Source organism: Narcine bancroftii, chromosome 13, assembly GCF_036971445.1.
Source record: "Narcine bancroftii isolate sNarBan1 chromosome 13, sNarBan1.hap1, whole genome shotgun sequence".
In the NCBI taxonomy this organism is placed as follows: Eukaryota; Metazoa; Chordata; class Chondrichthyes; order Torpediniformes; family Narcinidae; genus Narcine; species Narcine bancroftii.
The window spans coordinates 75168975-75194352 of record NC_091481.1 but is presented as its reverse complement, the minus strand read 5'-3'; the positions used below and the strand labels follow the sequence as shown (position 1 = coordinate 75194352).

General features: G+C 45.0%; 1 protein-coding gene across 6 annotated transcripts in view; it reads right to left on the bottom strand.

Annotated features, from left to right (window-relative positions):
* Positions 1 to 25378, bottom strand: part of klc3 (kinesin light chain 3) — a 107400-nt gene that overhangs the window by 62559 nt on the left and 19463 nt on the right. For 4 of the 6 annotated variants that reach the window (XM_069909419.1, XM_069909418.1, XM_069909421.1 and 1 more), the window contains 2 exons: positions 10120 to 10369; positions 1793 to 2020 (listed from right to left, as the gene is read on the bottom strand). In XM_069909419.1, the coding sequence (XP_069765520.1) occupies positions 1793 to 2020; positions 10120 to 10356 (465 nt within the window). In that variant the 5' untranslated portion in view covers positions 10357 to 10369. Of the gene's footprint in view, positions 1 to 1792; positions 2021 to 10119; positions 10370 to 22621; positions 22645 to 25378 lie in introns of those variants that run through there. The other 2 variants (XM_069909420.1, XM_069909422.1) reach the window with 2 other exon arrangements.

Genomic DNA, 25378 nt, shown 5'->3' with positions numbered 1-25378 from the left:
GCCGCCATCAGATTCCTGAATGATCAATGAACCAAGAACACGGCCTCACTTTTTGTGCGCGTTTAATTGTTATTATTATTTTATTTTTTATAGTAATGTCGTAAGACGGTTTTAAGATGTGTGTTTGCACGATGATGTAAAACACCGACTTTCACAACTCTCATTCTGATGGTGATTCTCAATCTGACTCACCAATTGCTTGGAACATTCGAGAACAAAGGGAGAATCCAGCCGTGAAGCAGAGAGCGGCTGTTGGAGTGAGAATGGGAGGGGGAAGAGGGCTGCGTGAAATGCACATGCCTCATGAGTGAGGATTCGCAAGTTTACTGCCACGCAACATCAGTCATTTCTCCCTCCAACGTTCAATACGACATCCTTTGTTATCAGTTAAAGAACTGAACTTGGACATTGAACTTTGAGATTGAATTTTGTGGATTGACCTACTTGACTGGTTGACTTGGGAGGCTTTTTGGGATTTTTTTTCTCTGAATATTGGCCGACTGGAATGGTCTGGGTTTTTCACACACACTGTTTATAAATATATGATATCTGTATATTTGGTATAGATACCTATAGTGGGGTTAATTATGTTAAGACATTACATTGTTAATAGTCATTAATAAATAGTTAAAATTGAACCCTTTTGAATTGGTTTGAGATATAACATCCAGTATCATCTTTTCCCGATAGAAACAAGGCAATTGCTGTGGGAAATAATTACAAATTATATCTCAGCCAATTCCAGCAGTGTGTCCTGGACTGGTTGGAAAGTGAAGGAGCCATCCATACCTCACCAATCTGGGATCTGTACACAGCTGCAACAAAAATTGCCACATTGTGAAAGAAGGCAACCGAACTGGCCTCTAAAAGAAGATGCCCAACCCTGGAGAAATTCAGCAGGTTTAACAATGAACTTGACAATAGACAATAGACAATAGGAACTGGAGTAGGCCATTTGGCCTGTCGGGCCAGCACCGCCATTTTAGATCATGGCTGATCAGTACCCCTTTCCAACCTTATCCCCATAACCCTTAACTCCGTTACCCACAAGAGTCTTATCTAACTCTCTTTTGAACATAGTCAGTGAATCCGCCTCTACCACCCTCTGTGGCAGAGCATAAAGATAAAAATACACCACCAACGTTTCGGGCTTGAGCTCTTCAGGAGGGTGTGAGCAAAATATAGGAAGCACCTGAACCAAAAGGAGAACTTCTTCAGGGTAGGCATCCCTCAAGAGATTTTGCAAAGTTTTGCAGTGGACAGGAATGATTGAAGTAAAACCACAATGCTGGAGAAACTCAGCAGGTCAAACAGTGTACTTATACAGCAAGGGTAGATACATAACTTCATCAAGGTATAAGCAAAATGTAGGCAGGCACCTGAACAAAATAGTGGGGCAGAAGGGCAGGGGGAGGAGCACAGGCAAAGGGAGGGCCTTATAGGTGGATAAGGGAGGGAGAGCACACCAGGGGGAATGGCTCTGTGAATGGAGAGGAAAGGGGGTGGAGAGCTGGAGGGAAGGAGACAGAGGGATAGGGAAGAGAGGGAGGATGGGGAGTGGGATGGAAGAAACTAGAGAAATCAACATTAAATGCCATCCAGTTGCAGAGTGCCCAGGTGGAATATTCAGTGTTCCTCCTCCAATTTACGGGTGGTCTGAGTTTGACAATACATGGGGTCATGGACAGACAGGCCAGTGTGGGAGTGGGGCACAAAACTAAAATGATTGGCCACTAGGAGATCCTTGTTGCTAATGAAGCCCCTTGTTCCCAAGCCCTCCATGAGTGTTTACCGCTGCTTCTTCATCGTCATACTTCTTGATTTCATTCATGAACTCCAGGTGCTTCTTTTCCTCTTCCAGCTGGGCTACTGTCTGCTCGCTCTTCTGCAGCCTGTGCTGGGTGCCGGCCAGCTCTTCCCACAGCCACTGGTTCTCCTGGCACAGCCGTCGCACATGCACCTTCAGCTTCTGCTTCTCCGCCTCCACCATGCTGAGATGGTTGGACAGAGCGGTCACCACCTGAAATACATCATCCCCACAAAACCATGAAATCAAGAGCTGGAAATTACTCAGCAGGTCGGACAGCATCTGCGGAGGGTGAAAAAGGGCTAATGTTGGTGCTGTTATTTTAGTTAACCAGCATCTGTATCATTTAAAATTTAGCCATGCATCACAGTAACAGGCCATTTCAGCTCACGAGCCTGTGCAGCCCAATTACACCCAATTGACCTACAACCCTGGTACGTTTTGAACGTGAGTGGAAACTGGAGCACCCGGAGGTGAGGCACAGGGAGAACGTACAAACTCCTTACAGACAGTGTGGGATTTGAACCCCAGTCCTGATCGCTGGTGCTGTAACAGAGTTGCACTAACTGCTACGCTTACCATGCCGCCCCCTTTGCTTCTGGTCCCTCCTGAAATATTTTACCTCAAGGCCTCAAGTGGTTGAGGCGTGAAGGCTTGGATACACATTGCATTTGTCCTCTCAGGTCTGCAGAAGTCATACCTTAAGCAGTGCAATGTGATCCACTTGAATAAGGTATCTTAAATTAACTTTCCCTTTGAGGTGTGGATTGTGGAGTGCCATGTGACCTCCTCGTCTGGAACCTGGTCAGAATGTGGATGGCGAGGGCTGGAACCAAGCCGAAAGTCACCTCACCTGCCAATCAAGGGTTAGATCTGCCCACCTCTGAGGTTGTCGTGTGATTGGCCCTTGCAGCTGTCATGAGGTTGGTCTTCCAAGTGCCAATCAATAGTTAAATCTGCCCACAAGTGAGGCTGATGCACGATTGGTCCTCGCATGTCACAAGGACGGGCCCTGCATTGAAAATGGAGTCTTTCTGGTCCCTGTTTTTGCTGCTGCATGGAGACCATCACTGAACTCTAGGCTGTAGGTCACAGGGAGCTCTGAAGGGCCGACTGCAATGGGCCTGCTTCAGATCCTGAGCTGTGGGCAATGGTAGAGGCCAAATTCATTTGATATACTTGTTAGTTGTAATTAATTTACTGTTTATTCATGTGTTGTGATCGCTAGAGTTAGAGATGGATGGTGGGTATTGTGTGTTTAACCCTTCCGTCCAAAATTAAGAGTTGAGAATGTTTAGCACTGATTTATTAGCACCTGATGTGTAGTTATTTGTGTATTATTCCAGGTTAGTCTGTGAGTGTGTGACTTGTGCATAAATAAAGATCACTGTTTGTTAATATCATGTGTCTCGCTTTGATTCTCTTTGAACCTGTTCAACCTATTCTGAACACAACACCTGCCCACTTCCACACAAATTAACCTACGTTTTGAAGGGTGGGAGGAAACTGGAGCACCTGGGGAAAACCCAAGCAGATATGGGGAGAAGGTACAAACTCCTTTCAGACAGTGCCGGATTTGAACCCGATTCGCTGGTGCTGTAATAGCCTGGCCTTGATTAAACCAGTATCAGGAAGTGGTTTGATTACTTCGCTTTGTATAGCTTATTGTTTTGCATGTTATTGAGCAACAAATGATTGGAAATATAATATAGCAGAGTGGCAGCTGGTAGAGCCACTATCTCACAGCACTAGAGTCTGGGATGTAGTCCTGACCTCTGGTACTCTTTGTGTGCAGTTAAAATGTCCTCCCAGTGACTGTGTGGATTTTATTAATTCTAGATCAGTGTTTCCATGTGGGTCTTTAAAAATGTTAAATAAAATATTTTAAATAATACAAAAATGTGTTTCTTACAGAGTTGCCTTTGACTTGAAAATATTGTTCAGTCACTGTCACTGGTGGGCCATGGAATGTTAGGTTGGAAGCCAGGTGGGCCTTAGACCAAAAAAGGTTAAGAGTCAATAGTAGGGAGAAAAAAGGGATCAAAAGAATAGAAAATTGTTTTTCAGGAAATAGATTATTATCCTTTGAACAAATGGAAGATAAATATAACTCAAGATACAGTGCTGGCATATTACCAACTGAGATCCTACTTGAAGGACAAATTAGGAAGCAGTTTGAGTTTACCAGAGGGAAGTAACTTTGAATATGTGATTACAGATACAATGATAATCAAAAGATTTATAACAAATATGTATATTAAACTGCAAGAAAAGGAGAATGAGGAAACAAATGGTAAAACTAAACAAAAATGGGAACGAGATTTAAATATAAAGATAAAGAAGGAAACTTGGGAGAAGATATGCTCTGAAACGATGAGAAATACAATAAATACGAGGTTACGTATGATACAATATAACTGGATACACAGGCTATACATTACACCTCAAAAGTTAAATAAATGGGACCCAACAGTATCTGACAGATGTTTTCGTTGTAAAAAAGAAATGGGAACAACAATTCATGCAATCTGGACATGTGAGAAAGTAGAAAAATTTTGGGAAGATCTAAACCAGATATTAAATAAAATTACAGAAAACAATATACCAAAAAACCCAGAGATCTTCCTCCTAAGTAACATAAAAAATAAAGAATTTGGACTTGATTTGGATGGTGCACAAAAAAGATTTGTTAAGATAGCTCTAGCCGTAGCAAAAAAATGTATTATGTCAGCCTAGAAATCGGAAGATAATTTGAGAATACAACAATGGTATGTAGAAATGAATAAATGTATTCCATTAGAAAAAATAACATATAGTTTAAGAAATAATATTGAAATATTTGAACAAATATGGGAGCCTTACATGAAACACAATAGAGAAAACCTACCGGGGACATTCACTACCTAAATTAACGAAAGGAGAAGGAAATGAAAAGAATTGACTCAGTGGAGTTTCTTGTTTATTTTTATTGAATGACAACATTGTTTGACTGGTTTAATGTGTCTTAGATTTTGTACTTTAAATGAATGGGGGGGGGAGGTAGGGAGGGTGGGATGGGAGGAGGGGGGGGGAGAAAATGGCACTGTATATATTTGAAAAGGAAAATGTATGTATCTTGGTCAGTGTGGTTTATGGTGTGAAAAAAAAATTAAAAAAAAGAGTCACTGGTGGATGGTCCACTTTTCTCCCACATCCAAAAGATGAATGTGTGTTTATGATAAATGGTCATTGTAAATTGTTCCTGCTGTGTAGATGAGTGGTAGATTTTGAGGTGAGTTGATGAAAAATGTGGCCAAAATCAAAATAAATGGGATTAATGCAAGTGATTGTTGATGGCCTGCACAGACTCTGCAGAAGGAAGAGCTTGCTTCTGGGCAGTACGTCTCCATGACTTTGTTTGTTTCATTATTTAAGTTTATTTGAAGACCATAAGACACATGAGCAGAAATATGCCATTCAGCCCATCAAGCCTGCCCTGGCTAATCAAGAACCTGTCAATCTCTGTCTTAACGGAGCAGCTGCATCAAGCAGGAATCCAGACTGCCCTAACCTAGGGCTACAGACGTAATGTGGCCTCAATAAAGGTAGGCCACAGTTAGCAAGATCTTGTCCACTGGGATCTCTTTTATCTAAACCTTTAATGAAATGGTTAAAATAAAGGTTTGGGCCCTGTATTTCCCAAATATTGAACTCACGAAGTTGATTGGGCAGGACAGTTAGTGCAGCGGTGAGTGCAATGCTGTTACAGTGCCGGTGACTAGGGTTCGAATCTGGCGCTGTCTGTAAGGAGTAAACACGAAAGTCTGCAGATGCTGTGATTGTAGTAAAAACACAGAAATGCTGCAGGAACTCAGCGACCATAGAAGGTAAAGATATATTACTGACATTTGGGCATGAGCCCCTCTTCAAGGTATTATCAAGCATTCACTGTCCGTAAGGAGTTTGTAATGACCTCCCTGTGTCTGCGTGGGTTTCCTCCCACCCTTCAAAACAAGCATAGGCTTGTGGGGTGAAAGGGCCTGTTATCGGGTTGTATGTCTCAATTTAAATTAAATTAAATTGCTGTCGTTTTATTTTGCTGTGGGGGTCACCATAGTTCAGTGAAAGTCTATGTCCCAAATCTAGTATAGCAATAAGGAGATACATGCTTGATAGATGCCTTGAGATCATATTATTTAAAAAGCCCTTAAATGAAGCTACAGGGATGAAATGTCACTTTTTTTATTTTTGCCTTCCTGCAAACATTCTGCACTGTAAACTTTTCTGAAAGGAATGAAACACAAGATATAAATCGCAATTGACCACACTCCCCTCGCTGGAGCCAAACTAAGAGCATGATGGTTTAATGACTGAGGGGCACAAGTAGAATTTGGAAGAATATCAAGTGAAAGAACATGGAACATTACAGCACAGTATAGACCCTTCAGCCCACAATGTGGTGCTGACCCAGATATATCTACCAAAAAAACAAAACCCTTCCCACCTCATAACCCTCTATTTTTCTTTCATCCACATGCCTGTCTAAGAGTCTCTGAAATGACTCCTTCCACCATCACCCCAGCAATGCTTTCCAGGTACCCACAATTTTATGCAAAAAACTTTATCCCTGATGTCTCCCCTAAAGTTTCCTCCCTTCACTTTGTACAGATGTCCTCTGATGTTTGCTATTCCTGCCTTGGGAAAAAGGTACTGGTTGTCCACCTTATTTATGCCTCTCATAATCTTACAGACCTCTATCAAGTTTCCTCCCATCCTTCTACATTCCAAAGAGAAAAGTCTGAGCTCTGTTAACCTTGCCTCACAAAACATATTTTCTAATTAAGGCAGCATCCTGTTAAGTCTTTTCTGCATCTTCTCCATAGCTTCCACATCTTTCCTGCAATGAGGTGACCAAAACTGGACATAACATTCCAAATGTTGTCTCACCAGAGATTTATAGAGCTGCAATATTACCTCTCGACTCCAGATTACCATAGAACTTCTTAACTGTCCCATCAATCTGTGCAGAGACCTTAAGAGATCTCTGGATTTGGATCCCAAGGTCCCTCTGTTCTTCCACATGGTATCCTATGATTAACCATGAACATAGACTTCAGTTGACCTTCCAAAATGCATCAGCTCACACATACCCAGAATGAACTCCATCTGCCACTTCTCTGCCCAACTCTGCATCCTGTCCATATCCTGTTGAAACCCATGACAGCCTTCAATACTATCCACCACTTCTCCAACCTCCGCAAACTTACTGACCCATCCCCTCTACTTCGTCTAGGTGATCTCATTCAAACTACAAGGTCTTGACAGGCTGGAGGTAGGAGGAGATTTCCTCTGGCACAGAAGTGTAGAACCATGGTCACAACATCAGAATAAATGATGCCATTCATGTCTGAGATGGGGAGAAATTTCTTCACTCAGTGGGTGGTGAAGTTTTGGGAATCTCCATGACAAAGGGCTGTATAGGCTCAGATACTGCATTCAAAGCAAAGATCAAAAGACCTGGATGTTACAAGATTCAAGATTCAATTTATTGTCATTGAAATAAAACCGTGTCATATTACATGAAATTGCTTTTGCCTGCTATAAGGCAGAACACACTCGCCATCGGCAGAAATGACCTGAAGTGCTTCTTACAGTCAGAGAAAGAGAAGCAAAGGAGGGTCCCCCCAGTGTCACCGAGTGTCTGTAGATTTTCCTCCAGTGCTCCGTTAGCCTCTGCAGCCACACAGAGTCCAGTCCAAACCACTGGCAACCTGAGCTCCAGATCTGAACCTCTGAATGGTCAGGAACCTTTCAGTGCCTTCAGCACCCCCTCGCATCCCAGCCTAGAAACATGGTACCCCTTCATCCAGTTTCGAGCCAGTGTCCAGCAGTCAGCAGTCTGGCTCGAGTCTCTCGACAGCAGTCTCCAGCAGCCATAGCCTCCGTGGGTCATCTCCTCTGCTTCTCCTTCTCAGATGGGGGGATGGCCTTTCCATTTTCTGGTGCCCTGCACCAGTCCTCTACTCCCCTGAAGTCTGCAACTCCTCGTGGCTACTGCTGATCATAGACGCCGCCATCTTAAGTGCAGACCCTGGGCTCATGGGATTTTAAATAAAACTACCATCAGCTCCTTTACCAGGCCATTCAAAGCCTGTGAGGAGCTGACAGCAGTTGACTGGGCATTTGGATCCCGTGGGAGCACTGTATCTCTGCTCCACGTGGGTTCGCACCTGCGGGAGTGCTGCTATTTTCAAAAAAAAGTAGTGAAGTAGATCAGCTAGTTGAGTGGTATCATGACAACAACCCTGCACTCAATGTTAGGAAAACGAAGGAAATGATTGTGGAGTTCAGGAGTGAGAAATCAGGAGAACCAGTCCTCATTGAGGACTCATTGCAGTGGAATGGGTCAAGAACTTCAAATTCGTGGATATCTACATCTCTAAAGATCTGTCCTGGGGCCTCCATGTCGATGCAATCACGAAGCTGGCTCACCAATGCTATACTTCGTGAGGAGTTTGAGGAGATTTGGTATTTCACCAAAGACTTGCAAATTTTGACAGGTGGAGACCATTCTTCCTGTCTGGTATGGAGGTCTGCAAATGCACAGGGCAGGAAAAGATTACAGAGATTTGTGAACTCAGCCAGCGCCATCATAGGAATCAGTCTTCACTCCATCGAGGACATCCACAAAAGCCGGTGTCTCAAGAAAGCAGCCTCTATCCTCAAGGACCTCCACCACCCAGGCCATGTCCTCTGCCTTCTTCTTACTGCTATCATCAGAAAGGAGGTACAGAAGCCTGAAGATAAATATCCAGTGGCATAAAAACAACTTCTTCCCCTCTGCCATCAGATTCTTAATGGACAATGAACCACAGACACTACCTCATTTTCTCTTCTTTTGCACTCATTTGTCGCAACTCAAATGCCATTTGTAGCAATTTTGCACCTAAAATGCTGCCGCAAAACAACAACGTTCACGTTTTTGACAATAAATTCTGTTTCTGATATTAGGGAATACAAGAGAAAAATTGTTGAGATGAAAGATTGTAATAATTGACAGAGTGGGGTCGAATGGCCAGTTGGTTTTCATTGGTTTTTCATTCTTATCTTCTTATGTCCTTAGATGGCTACAAAACTGGGACATGGTTTCTCATGGACATCCCAAAGATGCATATAGCTATGCAGTGAAATGCTGGCAGGCCACTGACTGCAGAATTCAGGCAAGGGCCTTCAGGTGTCAAATTGTATTGGGAGACAGGAGTTGGATCTCAGAACCTTCCCTGAAATAGGCCACGGCCTCTTTCCAACTTTCCCAGGGTGGGGGTATTGAATTGAATTGTTTTACTGTCTGTGCACCAAGATACAGTGAAAATTTTTTTTTTGCTTGCAATCCAGACAACTCAGCCCATACTTATGTACAACAGGTAGTACAAATTCAAAGTATAGAGTACATAGTGTTACAGAGAAGACGTTCCATTAATAGAGCCCATTGAGTCTGACCAGCCATTCACTAATGAGCTTATCGATTTCCCCACTCAACCCCACTACCCAGCCTTCTTCCCATAATCTTTGATGCCCTGGCTAATCGAGAACCTATCAATCTCTGCCTTAAATACAACAAATTCCGCAGATTACCACCCTCTGGGTGAAGAAATTCTTACACATCTCTGTTCTAATCAGATGCCCTTCAATCCTGAAGTTGTACCCTCTTGTCCCAGACTCTCCCACCATAGGAAACAGCCTTTCCACATCTACTCTCTACACTTTTCAACGTTTAAAATGTTTCAATGAGGTCCCCCCCATTCTCCTAAATTCCAATGAATACAGGGCCAAGAGCTGTCAAACGCTCCTAATATGATAAGCCTTTCAATTTTAATTTAGACATACAGCTCAGTAACAGGCCATTTCAGCCCATGCTGCCCAATTTACGTCCCATTAGCCTACACCCCCTGGTACATTATGATTAAGAAGTCCCTGAAGAAAACCCAAGCAGACATAAGGAGAACGTATACACTCCTTACAGATAGTGTGGGATTCGAACCCCGGGCCCAATCGCTGGTGCTATAAAGGTGTTGCTACACCAACTGGGTTGCCCTTTCATTCCCAGAATCATCCAAGTGAATCTCCTTTGAACCCTCTCCAACATCAGCACATCCTTTCGAAAATGAAGAGCCCAAACTGCTCAATGTACTCTGTGAAGTGCCACCAGGGCCTTACCAAATTTTATTGCCATTTAAAAAAAAATTAGTCTGCTTGTTTAACAGCAAAGAGCACTCTGCATACATACATTTGAAAATCTGTCCCCTTGTAAAAGTGATCATAGCTCATCCTACCTGCGCCTCACTCAGTCCTAACTCAATCATCTCCAGCGACCTCCGGATGAGGCAGGTTTTCTCTTGCACCAGGTGAACTTCCTCATCTCCCTTTAATTCATTCAGTGTCTCCTGCAGGTTCTGCAGTATGGTGTTGTTCTCATCTTTCAGTGCTTCCAACCCCTGGATGACCTGTTTGGTGCCAGTAAGGATCTCATCCGCACTCATCATCTCATTCAACTGCACCATTGTGGACATGTCGCTTTCACACCTGTGTGCAGGAGACAAACAGACCATCCATTAGATTCAATCATCATTTACATAGATTCAAATTTTCCAGCAATGGAAAATAAAGCACTTTTGTTAAAAGAACTGGAACAGAAATGTCCACTGATTACTTGCTAGCACAGAACTGAACACCCAGATTTTTAAAAAAATCTTCAGGGATGTGCTCAATCTATTGATCTGAGGCAGGGGTCAAAATGAAGTTTGACCTTTGAACTCTTCCACAGAGAGATGAGAAAGGGCAAAAATAAAGGAACCTTTCATAGCCAAGTAATTTCAAAAAAAAGGGCAAAACCTTCGAACAATGTACTTACTGCCTGTTGAACACTGCGTGAGGAACTCCTTCAAGAATGGCAGATCAGTAAATTAGAACAGGGAGACTCGTTCAGGAACTTGAATCCAATTTATTGGAAAGATTTTTATTTTTCAACTTAAAAATACTTACTAAGAAAATAGCCTGTTAAGAATCAGGGTATTGGAGGGAAGCAGTGTTGTCCACGATAGCTGGCAATTTTATATACTTCCTTGAATAGTGCCTCCAGTCTCTACGCTTGGTTTCACTGATGCTACACCACATAGGTCTTCTCTGTGGATTGTCACTTTGTCGTGGTGGAGAAGCTTGTGTGGCCCTGAGATCCTGAGAGTGATCCCATCTCGAACTATGCTCTTAGAGGAGGGTGAGGTCCCTGACAAAGAACAATCCAACCAAGATCTCGACGGTGGAATAGGCGGATAAAGATACTTCGAACTCAATGGCTGTGAAGACAGATGAGGGCTGCAACAAATCCATCAGCTCTAATCATCATGGTTTTCATGCCACTGGAAGTAGTTGATTGATTTGTGATGTACTTCTTGGAGTGCAATATCAAGTGCACGTTAAACAAATACATGCACAGGCGTCTTTGCTCTGTGGAAAATGGAATGAAGTCCATCATCCTCGACCTTGAGGGATAGCAATGACCGACCACGTAGGTTAGTTTAGTTTTACAGAATATATGGTCGTACCACCATCCACATGACAGTAGTCAGGTAACTATTAGAATAGTTTCCATTGCCTGTATGAGTAACAAAACTTTATACTATCCATAATAAAGCAGCTTGGTTGATTGCCTGCCATCCAGATTTCAGATTTATGACATCACATACAACCCTGAGATTCCTTTTTCCTGCGGGCCAGGCAGAATGACCACAAAGTGGTAGTGCAAAAAAAATTGTACTTAATGTTTAGATGTAAACAAACTGACTGTATAATACAGAGAAGTTAAAAAAATCAATAAAGTGCAAAAGTAAGAGTTTTTAAACGAGTCCATGATTGAGTTTGGTGGAGGGGGAGCAGCTGTTCCTGAACCTGGTGGTGCGAGTCTTGTGGCACCAATACATCTTTCCTGATGGCAGCAGCGAGAGAAGAGCCATCAGGAAAGATGATTGCTACTGCTCTCCAACAGCAGAGTTTCCTGACGTTGTTCTCGATGATGGGGATGGTTTTGTCTGTGATGTCCTGGGCTGGGTCTACAACCTTATGTAGGGCTTTATGCTCAGGGATATTGTTGTCCCCAGACCAGATCATGATAAAACTGGTCAGCACACTTTTCACCATACATCTGTAGGAATTTGCCAGGGTTTCCAATGTCATACTAAACCTCCACAAACTCCCAAGGAACTCCATTAACACCATTCCACATTGGGCACAGTATACGGCATTTACAAAATGCAACAAATCTGATGCAAAACCTTTCACATCTAGAGATACCTATAAACTGCAGATAGTTGGAATCTCCAGCAGAAAACGAGAAGCTGGATTTAACTCAGTAGGACTGGCAGCATTCATAGAGAGAAATGTATAGTCAACGTTTTGGGACCCTTCATCAACACTATAGCAGGAAGGGGTGAGCTGTAGGAGAGAGCTTCGCCGAACTCCCTTTGGAGAGAGGAAGCATCAGATTTTCCATCACGTGAACTGTAGATCTTCCACCTCCAGGGCAAATTCGAATGAACAATAAACACCAACCTCACCTGCCATGCAAACATCCTGCAAATGTTTCAAAATTAATACATGAATGCCAGGTCATATCTGATTTAATCTTTACACATTTTCCTTAAGGATCACTGTGAGTAAGAGAGAAGTCCGTCTCCAGTTTCTCAAACAGATAGGATTAAGTAGTGATTCAATATTATCTGTAAACCGTACAAAATTAAACATATCATATACATTTTAATTTAAAAATGTCATATGTCACTCAAGATACAAAAGTATCGGCTTTTTGGCACTGCATTTACCTCAGAATTTACCAAGTCGAACACTGGGAAACCATCTGTCACACTCGAAGCTGAACAGTAGGAGTTCCTCGGGGATATAGAAAAGGGGAGGGTCTTGTGGTAGGACAGCAAGAGTAAGGTATGGGGGAAGGGAACAGGATTATTTTGACTGATCCACTTAATATCATTACAAACATTCTCCTTTTGCACTCACTCACAATGTTGCTGCAGGCGTTGACTTTAAAAGTTCATCTGGAGCAGGTGATAGGTAAAACATAAAAAATTAAAGCACGGAACACGTAGAAACAGCGCAAATTCATCCTGCTTCATTAGCTGTCATTCTTTTCCCACTGTTAAGACAGACAATGCCTCTCTGAAGGCATTTGCAGCTCCTTTGAATGTGGTGTAATTACTGATGGATTATACCATCATATTGTTACATGGATAACAGAAGGATACTGCAAGGTTGCACTTGCATTTATGTTCCAAGCTACTCTATTCTGTCAGCACTGACCTAAACCCTGACTTACTCTTCAATGTTTACAAAGCTCTTGTAGCATAAAAATCTGATACAAACATAGCTTTTGATTGAAAAGTGTCCAGATTAAAACATGAAATTTATTGAGTCAGTCAGAACTTTACATGTTAAACTTATGAAAATACTTGCTTCACTGCCAGGGCCCAGCCAGAAAGAGCAGTGGTGTTCAGCTGTTTTCTCACAGCAGGTACAGTGAAGTATAATTTTGATATTTAGTTGGCAACCTGCCCTATTGTTTGACGTCTAAGTGACAAACTCGATTATTAAAGGTAATTGTAAACTGAAGTTTTAATGTGAACAAATTTCAGACTGCCGGCCAAAAATTAGTACTCTTCCTCTAAAGGATAAGATTGCATTTGGATCCATCAGTGTCTTGACGAAGAAACCTTCCCCATCAGAGAAGGATTGGTAAGAACATCTCCACAATCACAATCAGTACTGGAGCACCACAGGGCTGTGTTCTTAGCCCCCTGCTCTACTCGCTTTACACATCTGACTGTGTGGTTCAGTACAAGAACACCACCATCTACAAATTTGCCGATGATACCATGGTAGTGAGTTGTATAAAAAGGGACGATGAGTCAGCACACAGGGAGGAAGATTGGAAACTTGGCTGAGTGGAGCACCAACGGTAACTTCTCACTCAATGTCACCAAAACCAAGGAACTGATTGTTGACTTCAGGAAGGGAAAACCAGAGGTGTACGATCCAGTGATCATTGGGGGATCAGAGATGGAGTGAGCAAGAAAATCTAAGTTCTTGGAATCACTATCTTGGGAGGATATTTCCTGGAACCAATACACCAATGGCATCGTGAAGAAAGCATGTCACCGGCTCTGTTTCCTCAGGAGTTTGCGGAGGTTTGGTATGACACCAGAAACCCTGGCAAATTTCTACAGATGTGCGGTGGAAGGTATGCTGACCGTCTGCATCAGAGGCTAGCTCCTGAGCAGAAAGCCCTGCGAAAGGTAGTGGACACAGCCCAGGACATCACAGGCCTCCCCATATCTACAGGGAACAATGCCGTTGGAGAAGAGCAGCAATCATCAAGGATTCAAATCACCCAGCACACGCTCTGTTCTTGCTGCTACCATAAGGAAGTAGGCACCACAAGACTCATACCACTAGATCCAGGAACAGCTGCTACCCTACCACCAGCAACAAACTCATTTCAACTCTTACTTTTGCCTATTGATTTTTTCTCTCTATATTGCACAGTTCATTTCATTTCTTTATTTTGTTTACCTGTGAACATTGTGGACAGTTTTAGAAGCACTAACAATAAGTGGTCATTCTGCCTGGCCCACAGGAAAAAGGTTGTATGTGATGATGTATGGCACTGTGATGGATTATATCATATTTTATATTATATATAGATATGTTTTTGAAGGAGAGAGATTGTGGGGGTTTTAGTGTAGGTCACAAACAAACACACTTCACAAAATAGATCTCATTTAAAATGCCAGAGCTCTGCTCAAGCCAGACAGTCCAGGCTCCGAGTGAGATTTCACAGGTAGGTGTTAATTGGACATGTTGTGGAGTAATGGATTATTGTTTTGGAAAGCAACAGATGAACGAACTTAGAAGATTGGGTCCAGTGCCACAATCTGCCTGGATGCAGTTTGCTATTCTAAGAAGGTCATATGGTTTTGCAAGCAGAAACAGAGAGAGGAGACTAAACAGGCTTTCTCTAAAGAGCTTGTTTAAAACCACCATTTTACAGATGGGTTGTGAGTTCTGAGTTCAGCCTGTTCAAAACCCTTGTGGTCCATACAAGAGGAAATGGCTGGATAGAGTGTTTCACCTGAAATAAGGGAAACAAAAAGGAACTCTGTGGTGACCTGCAGAAGAAAAGGTTATCATTTGGAAAACCCTGATGGGAAATGTTTCTTCGGTAAGACACTGAAGTGGCTAATCAGAGGGAATCAGTTTGTGTGTGCCCACCAAGCAACAAATCTCTCTCTGAAACCAACAAGAACCTTCCTGAGTAGTAACCAATTACTTTTAAACACTAGTGCTTGGTGAAAATTCATAAATGTTAAATTCTGTGCACAGTATAAGAATTGCTCGATACTGGTGAACTTGGAGGAGTGAAAAGTGAGATTGGCTTTTCTAAACTTATTCACATTGCATACATGTGCGCTTAGAATTAGAAGGGAATAAAGTTAAGGTAATAGTAATAAATTAAAGTTTGATCATTTTTTATGTTTAAAGAAAATTAAAACAACTTTTGTTTAAGTTGTGGCAGTACGCCATTGCAGGCAAACCGGTCCCACTTGTCACGCATGCGACGGACAGCCAGCCAAAATGGCCCCGTCGGGGTTTCCTCCCGACCTCGGCACCGGGGTCATAAGCCCGCGCTTGGGGACCCACGTGACACCCCAGTGACGTCGGAGACCAACAGCACAGTTCTCAGCCAGGTCCGGGCTGGGAGTATAAGAACAACCAGACAGCCTGCAATAAATCAGTTTTTGCTCACTGAACTCAACCAGTCTGGTTGTGTGATCCTTCAGTTGGCAGTGTAGCCGCCACTACAATTGGTGACCCCGACAGGATCAAACTTCTTTGAACCCAACATGAACGATCCTTCGATCAACGCTATAGCCATCAAGCTTCCTGACTTCTGGGTTCAGGAGCTGGAGACCTGGTTCAGCCACGCAGAGGCTCAGTTTTACCTCTGCCAGATTTCATTGGATTCAACCAAGTTTTACCATGTGGTCGCCACCCTGGACCAGGCCACCGCCAAACGAGTACTGCACCTCGTTCAGCACCCACCCGCAGAAGATAAGTACGGGACCATCAAGCGGGTGCTCACTGGCTCCCTCGGCCTCTCCAGGCGCCAGCATGCCACTCGGATGCTGTGCCTCGATGCCTTGGGGGACAGAACTCCAACTGAGTTGATGGATGAGATGCTCGTGCTCATGGGCGATCACACCAACTGCCCACTCTTTGAGTGCATCTTCCTCGACTATCTGCCTGAGGACATCTGGCCGTTACTGTCCCAGGAGAGCTTTGTCGACCCAAGGAAGGTCATTCAAAGGGCTCAGGAGCTATGGCTCAAACGATTCCTGGAGGGCTCAGCAGTCCAGCAGGTTACAAGTCTTCGGCATGACCACGCCAAGCCTTCCTCTAGTGCTGCGGTGGAACATCCGGCCCCTGCAGGGGCCTCAAAGAGCCAGAAGCAAGTCATCCACTTCAGGCCTCTGCTTCTTCCACCAGCGCTGGGGAACCAAGGCTCGGAAGTGTCGTCAGCCCTGCTCGTTCCAGGGAAACGAGCAGGCCAGGCGCTGTTAATGGCTGCGGCGGCTGACCAAGAACTCAGCCTTCTCTACCTGCAGGATTCAGTCAGTGGCTGAGGCTTCCTCGTCAACACCGGGGCTCAGATCAGTGTCATCCCAGCCACTGCCATCAAGTCCCAAAACCGGCCTTGAGGACCTCCCCTCCATGCAGCCAATTTGATGGAGATCCAAACGTATGGAGACAAGACCGTCCACTTCCAGATCGGCCAGAGGAAGTTCTCGTGGAGGTTCACCATTTTGTCCCTTCCAACCGCCATCCTGGGTGTTGATTTCCTCCTCGCCCATGGATTCTAGGTTGACATTCGAGGTAGGCGACTGGCAGATGCCCGTACCTTTCAATCTGTTCGCCTCAACGCCTCCCGCACAGAGCAGCCGCAGATGGCCACCGTCAGCACCCCCAAGGCGTATCCTGGATGAGTTCCCGTCCCTCCTCAAGCCGCAGTTCTCTGCCACCACACCATGCCATGGGGTGTTTCATTACATCCCCACCCAAGGCCCGCTGGTCCTCGCCAAGGCACGCCGGCTCCCGCCGGATAAGCTCCAGATAGCGAAGGAAGAGTTCTCGCATCTGCAGGAGCTGGGGATCATTCGACACTCCGACAGTCCTTGGGCCTCACCACTCAACCTGGTCCAGAAAGCCTCCGGCCGCTGACGCCCCTGCGGAGATTATCGACGGCTTAATGACGCAATGGTACCTGACCGTTACCCGATCCCTCACATCCAGGACTTTACGGCCAACCTGCATGGCGTGAGGGTATTCTCCAAGGTCGACCTGGTGCGCAGGTATCACCAAATCCTGGTTCACCCCGAGTACATACCCAAAATGGCCATCATCACCCCCTTCGGCTTGTTTGAGCTCCTACGCATGCCGTTCTGGCTCAAGAACGCCGCCCTGACCTTACAGTGCCTTATGGACACAGTGGGCAAGGATTTGAATTTTGTATTCATTTACCTGGACGACATTCTTGTGCCAGCAGAGACTGGGCACAACACAAATCTCACCTGCGCACCCTCTTCTCCCAACTGGCCAACTTTGGCCTAATGATCAATCCAGCCAAGTGCCAGTTCAGGAAAGAGTCCATGGAGTTCCTAGGCCATACCTTCACAGCTGAAGGAGCCACACCTGCCACTATGAAGGTCGCTGCAATCAGGGAGTTCCCATGCCCAGACAACCTCAAGGGGCTTACAGGAGTTCTCAGGTATGGTCAATTTCTATAACCCCTTCATTCCAGGCGCTGCGCGCATCATGCAGCCGCTCTTCACCCTTATCGCAACCAAAGACAAGACACTTGCCTGGACTCCAGAGGTCAATAGGGCATTCGAAGCCATGAAAGATCCCCTCGCGAAGGCAACCTTGCTCGTCCACCCACGCACCGACCTGCATATGGTGCTCTCCGTCGATGCCTCTGCCACAGCCATCAGCGCCAATCTGGAGCAGCAGGTGAATGGACAGTGGAAACCATTGGCATTCTTTAGCCAACTTCTTCGCCCGCCAGAGAGCAAGTATAGCACTTTGGATCATGAGTTGCTGGGCATGTACCTGGCGGTGCGTCATTTCCGCTATTTCTTGGAGGGGAGGCCTTTCACCATTTTTACCAAACACAAGCCCCTCACTCAGGTGTCACTATGGCAAGAGATCCTTGGTCGGCCTGCCAACAGTGTCACCTCTCCTTCATGTCGGAGTTCACCACCGACATTCGGCACAAGGCGGGGACAGACAACGTAGTTGCCAATGCACTCTCACGACCAGCCATTTGCGCACTGACACCCGGCCTCGACTTCGACCAGCTTGCCTGGGACCAGAAGTCCGACAAGGAGACGCGGGCCTTCAGGACTGCCATCATGGACCTGTGGTTTCAGGACCTCCCGATTCCTTACGGTGAGGGAACTGTCCTGTACGATGTCTCCATGGGCACCCCGCAACCAGCGGTTCCCCAGCAGTGGCACAGGCAAGTCTTCCACCATTTCCATGACCTTTCCCATCCTTCCATCACGTCCACGGTCCGAATGGTGGCAGAACATTTCATCTGGCATGGGCTTCGGAAGCAGATTGCGGACTGGGCCAGAACCAGGACCCTTTGCCAGCTTTCCAAGGTACACAGGCACACCAGAGAGCTCGTACAAGATTTTGAATGTGTCCGGGAACAGCTCAACCACATACATGTGGACATCGTCGGGCCCTTACCCATTTCCCAAGGTAACCGTTTCTTTTCACAGTGGTAGACCACACCACTCGTTGGCCCGAGTCGATCCCGATGGCAGATGCTTCCACAGACTACTGCTCCCGAGCGCTTTCGAACAGTTGGGTTGCCCGATTCGGCATCCCGAACCACCGCACCAGTGATTGGGGCGCCCAGTTCACCTCTGCACTCTGGGCACAGCTCGCCAACAGGCTGGGGATCAAGCTATATCACACCACGGCCTATCACCTACAGGCCAATGGGCTAGTCGAGCGATTGCACCACCACCTTAAGTTGGCACTTATGACCCACCTCACCGGCCCCAACTGGGTTGATGAGCTGCCTTGGGTACTCCTGGGCATCCGCTCGACACCCAAAGAAGACCTACAGGTGTCATCAGCCAAGCTGGTCTATGTTGCAATAAATTCATCACCTCGATCCCACTGAACCAGTAGTTGTGGCCCAACCCAATAAGCGAGGTCGCCTGGCAAAAAAGACATTGCGCCGGTTCTGGGGGGGGGGAGGGCTGTGTGGCAGTACGCCATTAGGCAGGTGAACCAGCCCTGCTTGTCACGCACGCAGCAGGGCATCCAGCCAAAATGGCACCGTTAGGGGTTTCCTCCTGACCTCGACATTGGGCGCCCCGGTGACGTCAGGGCCCCCCAGCACAGTTCTCAGCCAGGTCCGGGCTGGGAGTACAAGACCAGCCAGGCAGCCTGCAATAAATCAGTTTTTGCTCACTGAACTCAACCGTCTGGTTGTGCGATCCTTCAGTTAGCAGTGTGGCCGCCACTACAAAGTAACCATTTGTCTTGATGAATTTCTATTGCTGCTGGGTTTTGGGGTCCTCTGGGCCTGCAACAGTATTCTGACAATACATCTGAACTTTGTCCCCAACTAATGAAGTGAGCCACTGGGATTTAAACAGATATCAGAAACAGAATCCGGATTTATTGTCACAAACAAGCCATGAAATTTGGTGTTTTGCGGCTATGGCCATCTTACAACATTACTATTGAAAAAATTAAAATAATAGGGCATGAAAAGTAAGGCAGTATCTTTGGTTCATTGATTATTCAGGAATCTGATGGCAGCGGGGAAGAAGCTGTCCTTGTGCCACTGGGTGCTCGTCTTTAGGCTCTGGTACTTTTTTCCCAATGGTAGCAGAGTGAAGAGGGAATGGCCTTGGGTGGTGGGGGGTTTTTGAGGAAAGAGGCTGCTTTTTTAAGACCGCCTCATATAGATGTCCTCAATGGAGTGAAGTCTGGTGCCTGTTATGTCACAGGCAGAGTTAACAATCTTCAGGAGTTTATTCTTGTCCTGAGTGTTGTCGCCTCTGTACCAGGCAGGGATGCAACCTGCCAGAGTGCTCTCCATGGTACACCTGTAGAAGTTTATGAGGGTCTTCGGTGATGTACCGAATCTCATCAGAAACCTCATAAAGTATAGCTGCTGGTGAGCCCTCTTTGTGCTGGCATCAGCATGGAAGCTTCAAGACAGATCCTCAGAAATGTTGATACCCAGGAATTTGAGGTTCTTGACCCTCTCCATTACTGAGCCCTCGATGAGGACTGGATCATGTTCCCCTGACTTCCTCCTGGTCCACAATCATCTCCTTGGTTTTGCTGATGTTGAGTGCAAGGTTGTTGCTGTTACACCATTCAACGACCTGATCTATCTCCCTCTGTTTTATTCCTCATGGCTATTTGTGATTCTGCCATCAACTGCGGTGTCATTGATAAACTTGTAGATGGCATTGGAATTGTGCTTGGCCACACAGTCATGGGTGTATAATGAGTAGAGTAGTGGGTTAAGCATGCATCCTTGGGGTGCATTTATGTTGATAATCAGTGAGGAGGAGACGTTGTTTCTAATTCATACTGTCTGTGGTTTTCTGATGAGAAAGTCAAGGATCTAGTTGCAGAGGGGGGTACAGAGGCCTCAAGTTTGTAGTTTTTTGACCAGCACTGAGCGAATAATGGTCGATGAAAAGCAACTGTATGTATGAGTTGCTGTTTTCGAGGTGATCCAGAGCTGAGAGGAGATCCAGTGATATTGCCCCTGCTGTGAAGCGATTGTGACGATAGGCAAATTGTAAGCGGCTCCAGACCTTTGCTTAGGTACATGTTAACTCTGACCATGACCAGCCTCTAAAACCATTTAATCACAGTAGAAGTTAATGCAACTGGGCAGTAGTCGTTGAGTCAGCTCACTCGAATCTTCTTAGGTGATTAATGCCCTTTTGAAGTAGCTGGGAACCTTTGACCACAGCAATGAGAGGTTGAATAATATGTCCGTGAACACTCCGGCTAATGGTTGGTGCAGATTTTCAGTGCCCTGCCAGGTACGTTTGTCAGGGAGGGTTCACCCTCTTGAATGATGTTCTGTCATCGTCCTCAGAGACAGATATCACAGGGTCCTCAGCCTTTTCAGGGAATCTAGTAGGCACCGTCTGTTTGCCACTGTTGGCCACATATGCCACTGACACATGTGAAGTATAGACAAGTGTGATACCTGGATTAGAAGCTGGACTGTCATTGTCATGTTTCAAAAGTAAGGAAAAGGCTCTCACTGTTGTAACTACTCCTCCTCCATCACTCTCCCTTTGCCTTGCTGCCATTCCACAGCAGTGTCTAAATGGCAATAGCTGACAACATGGACAGTCAGTTAGATTAGGTACCAAAGCTTTCGTGAGAGCGATTCATTCTGCTTCACCAGGAAGGATTCCTCTATGCGGTTCCACTTGGGAGAATCATTTTGGGAAAGTGTCTATTTATCTTGGGGTCAACAGTGCTTGCCTGCAGCTACAGTTGAACAAGCCTGCTGTCATCATTAAGTTTTGGATCTACTGCAGGACTCAGTAGCTGCAAGTTGGACAGTCAGTCCAGAACAGGGGCAAAGGCTGCCTATTTAGTCCAGGGCAGCCGATTTCCCATTTAAATATCAGCGTCCTATTTAACGTGAAATGATCAGCAACCTTCATGTGAGGGAAGCATATCAAGGTATCACATACAAAAGGCTATGATTTAATAATGAGATCAGGTTGAGAATTCTATGGCATAGTGAGTGGCAATGCATTGGCTTTTAACTCCATGAACTAGTTCAAATCCAGCTCTGCCTCGTGCAGTTTTTTAAAACATCTTTATGCTGGGAAAACAATGAACCGTAAATTGGAAAAAAAAATTCATGCTGCTACAAGAGCAGGTCCACTCAATGGGCTGTAAACAGATTTTTATTGAGCAAATACCTGAGAGTTTAATGGGAGCATTAGGCACCTGAAGCAGAAACAAAATCTTCAGCAATTCACCTACACAGCAAAGAGAGTGAGCAACACTTAGACAACTGAGCCTTTTAAACAAAAGGAGAAAGGTATGTGAAAATGAGGGCAGGAAATAAGAGATCTGGAGCAGTGCGAGTATGGAATGAGCTGCCAGCTGAAGGCTCAATTTTCAAATTTCAATGTGGGCTCAATTTTCAAATTTAAGAAAAATTTGGACAGGAGAGGTATGGAGGGCTATGGGTTGGGCACAGGGTCAGCGGGTCAAGGCAGAATAATAATTTGGCACAGACGAGAAGGGCCAAAGGGCATGTTTTATATGCTGTAATCTTCACTGAGTTCAATGGATAGCTCGGCAGACGTAATGTGTAAAGATAGAGATGTCTTCATCCTCATCCCGAGCTTGGGTGCAGGCAGGGGAGATTAGACAGCAGACCTTACTGATTACATCACATTCCAATGGCAGGGCGCTATTTCTCATGAAACAACTGCTCACCGTTCTGAAGCTACTGTGAAAATATGTTAGAGTTTGGTTGCAACTCCCGACTGAAATTCTATCTCATGGCAACAACCTTGCAAGGACATATGAACAACAAACTCTTTCACAATTCACATCCTGCAGTCAAATTCTTTAGAGAAATGAAAACTGTCTCATGTACTTTGCAACGACTGTGCATTTAAAACTTACCCCGTGGGCAGAATTCTTCGCCAGAGGATCAAGCTCAGAATGGAGATGACAGTATGTCAAATATAATCAGGAATATCATGCACAAAAACATACAGGATTTACCAGTCGCTATCTTGCACAGGAATTACAACTGCTTCAACAGTGGTGATGTCGATGGTAACATTAAAACTGTGTGTTAATGTTTTGCTTCCTTCCTGTTTATCCAGTACTACATCACGTGTGACTTTGGGACGAAAGAGATCTTGACAGCTCCTGAAACAAGTTCCACAAATGTGGAGTGCAGCTGGGCTGTGGTTATTGAAGTGGAAAAAGGAATGAAAATGTCTTAGGTTTCAGATGAAACTGATGACAAAAGTGCTGGGAAATTCTGTACCATCATCCTACTGAGTTGTGAGAGAAGAATTAACCTTTTTTTTTCTGTTGGATACCAAATTAATAACTAATTAATTTCAAGATAGAAGCTCAGAAACTATTCCTGCTGGAACCTTGAGCAGACAATGAGAAACAGGTGAGACAGTGGGCCAGGCAGCATCCATGGAGAGAAATGGCCAGGCAACATTTTGGGTCAGGCCCTTAATCAAGACTGAAGTATGACAGGGTGATATTAAGTATATGAAAAGGGGTGGAAGCAGGGAAGGGATTAAGAGGTGAAGGGGTTTTGGACGGAAAGTGGCTATTGGTGGAGGGAGAAACCACTGGGTGGGAGTTCAGAGAGAAAAGAACCAGGCAAGAAAAAGATGGAAAAAATGGAACCAGATAGAGATGGGGCTATCTAAAGTTAGAAGAAAAAAATCCGTGTTGTGGGCTGACCAGGAGGAATATGCGATTTTTAAAAATTTCCTAGATGAAGAAATGGAAAGATGGGTCAGTAAGTTTGCGGATGATACAAAGATTGGAGGAGTTGTGGATAGCATTGAGGATTATCATAGGTTACAAAAAGATAGAGATAGGACGCAGAGTTGGATGGAAAAATGGGATCTATAAGCTGGGCACGGCCATCTTGCTTCCTGTGCACATGCGCGAGTCTTCGCTTGGTGCATGCATGATGCGTTTGCGTATTGGAGTTCAGTTGGTGTTTGTGCGAGAGTTAAGAGCGTAACAAGGCACTTAACTCTCGCACATGAGCCAACCAAATTCCAATACGCGAACCCCGCTGCGCATGTGCCAACCGAAGACTCGTGCATGCGCACAAGAAGCAAGATGGCCGCGCTCAGCTTATGGATCCCATGACACCGACTAACAAACTAAGTATGCACATTTTGGCTCTTACATGTCCTATATCCCTGTTATAGTTTGTCAAATACAATATTTTATTAAAAAGTTTGCTTTAAGACTTTGGTACTCCACATGCACGGGCAAAATTCTGACTTGCGTCCATTTCAAGATACAACCAATCCTGTGGTCCCATTTAAGGTTGTAAGTCAGGGAGTACCTGTATTGTGTTCAGTTCTAGTCATCTCATTTTTGGAAGGATGTGGAAACTTTGGAGAGAATGCAGAAAAGATTTACCAGGATGTTGCCTGGATGGAAAATAAGTCTCATGAGGCAGGTTAACTAGGACTTTACTCTTTGGAGAGAAGGATCAGAGGTGACTTAACTAAGATCCACACGGTTATGAAAAGCATTGATTGCCTTTTCCCCAGGACAGGAGTAGCAAACGTCAGATGACATCCGTGCAAAGTGAAGGGAGGAAGGTTTAGGGGAGACATATGGGGAAGTTTTTTTTACACAGAAAGTTGTGGAAGTCTTGGAATGCCTTGCAAGGGATGGTGGTAAAGGCTGAAATAATAGGGGCATTCAAGAGATTCTTAGACAGGCGCGTGGATGAAATAAAAATAGTGTTATGAGGTAGGAAGGGTTGTTTTTTTTTGTAGGAATAAATGGCTCGGCACAACATCGAGGGCTCAAGGGCCTGTATTGTTCTGTTATATTCTACGTTGTGCTGTTCCTCATGTTTGATTTCAGTTGTCAGCACTATGGGCCCATTGGAGCACTAGTATCTTATGGCTGCCAAGTCTTCATCTCAAGCATAACTCTCCCGATCTGATACAAAGTTGAGTGCAATATAGTGAAAGTTACTAGGACTTTCTGAGCAAGTCACTGCACTCAATTCCATCTCCGCTGACTACGAGTTACAATTTCACTTTCAGTGACTGAGCCAATCCATTACTATGTAAAATATAGTTCCAGTTTCTTTCTTATTATTCATCCTTTGAGAATATGTTTCAAGCTACCGGTTGCAATACACCAAAGTCCTTGAGAACTCAGAAGGTCATACAGGGTGCTTTTATGGAGAGGTGCCTCAGAGGTCAGCTCCATCAGTGGAGAAAAATGTGCACTTATGTTTTTTATAGAGAAGGTCTAAAAGCCTGCTACAGCATCGTTGCATCCTCTGGAACCAATGGAGGCTGGGTGACTGGTGTTGTAGCACCGCCCGTCAACATGACGGCATACATATGTGGTGAGCAATGGCTGTCTTCGTTAACCATAATCCCCCATGCACCTGGAACCGTTCTGGGAAATCCAGAGTGGTTTCAGCTGTGTGGGGAATCATGGGTAACAAAGACAGCCATTGATTCTTCTTCTGCCCGGCGCTGCCCCTCCAGTGTGCCGAGGGACTCCGACCTCCAGCACTTATGCGGTGTTACTGTCACAATGACTGGGTCCTGCGTCACGGGCTGATGGTGTCATCGCGATATCATCAGCCCGCCCCTAGCCAGCCGCTTAAGCAGCAGCAGTACATTTATGGAGTGAGGT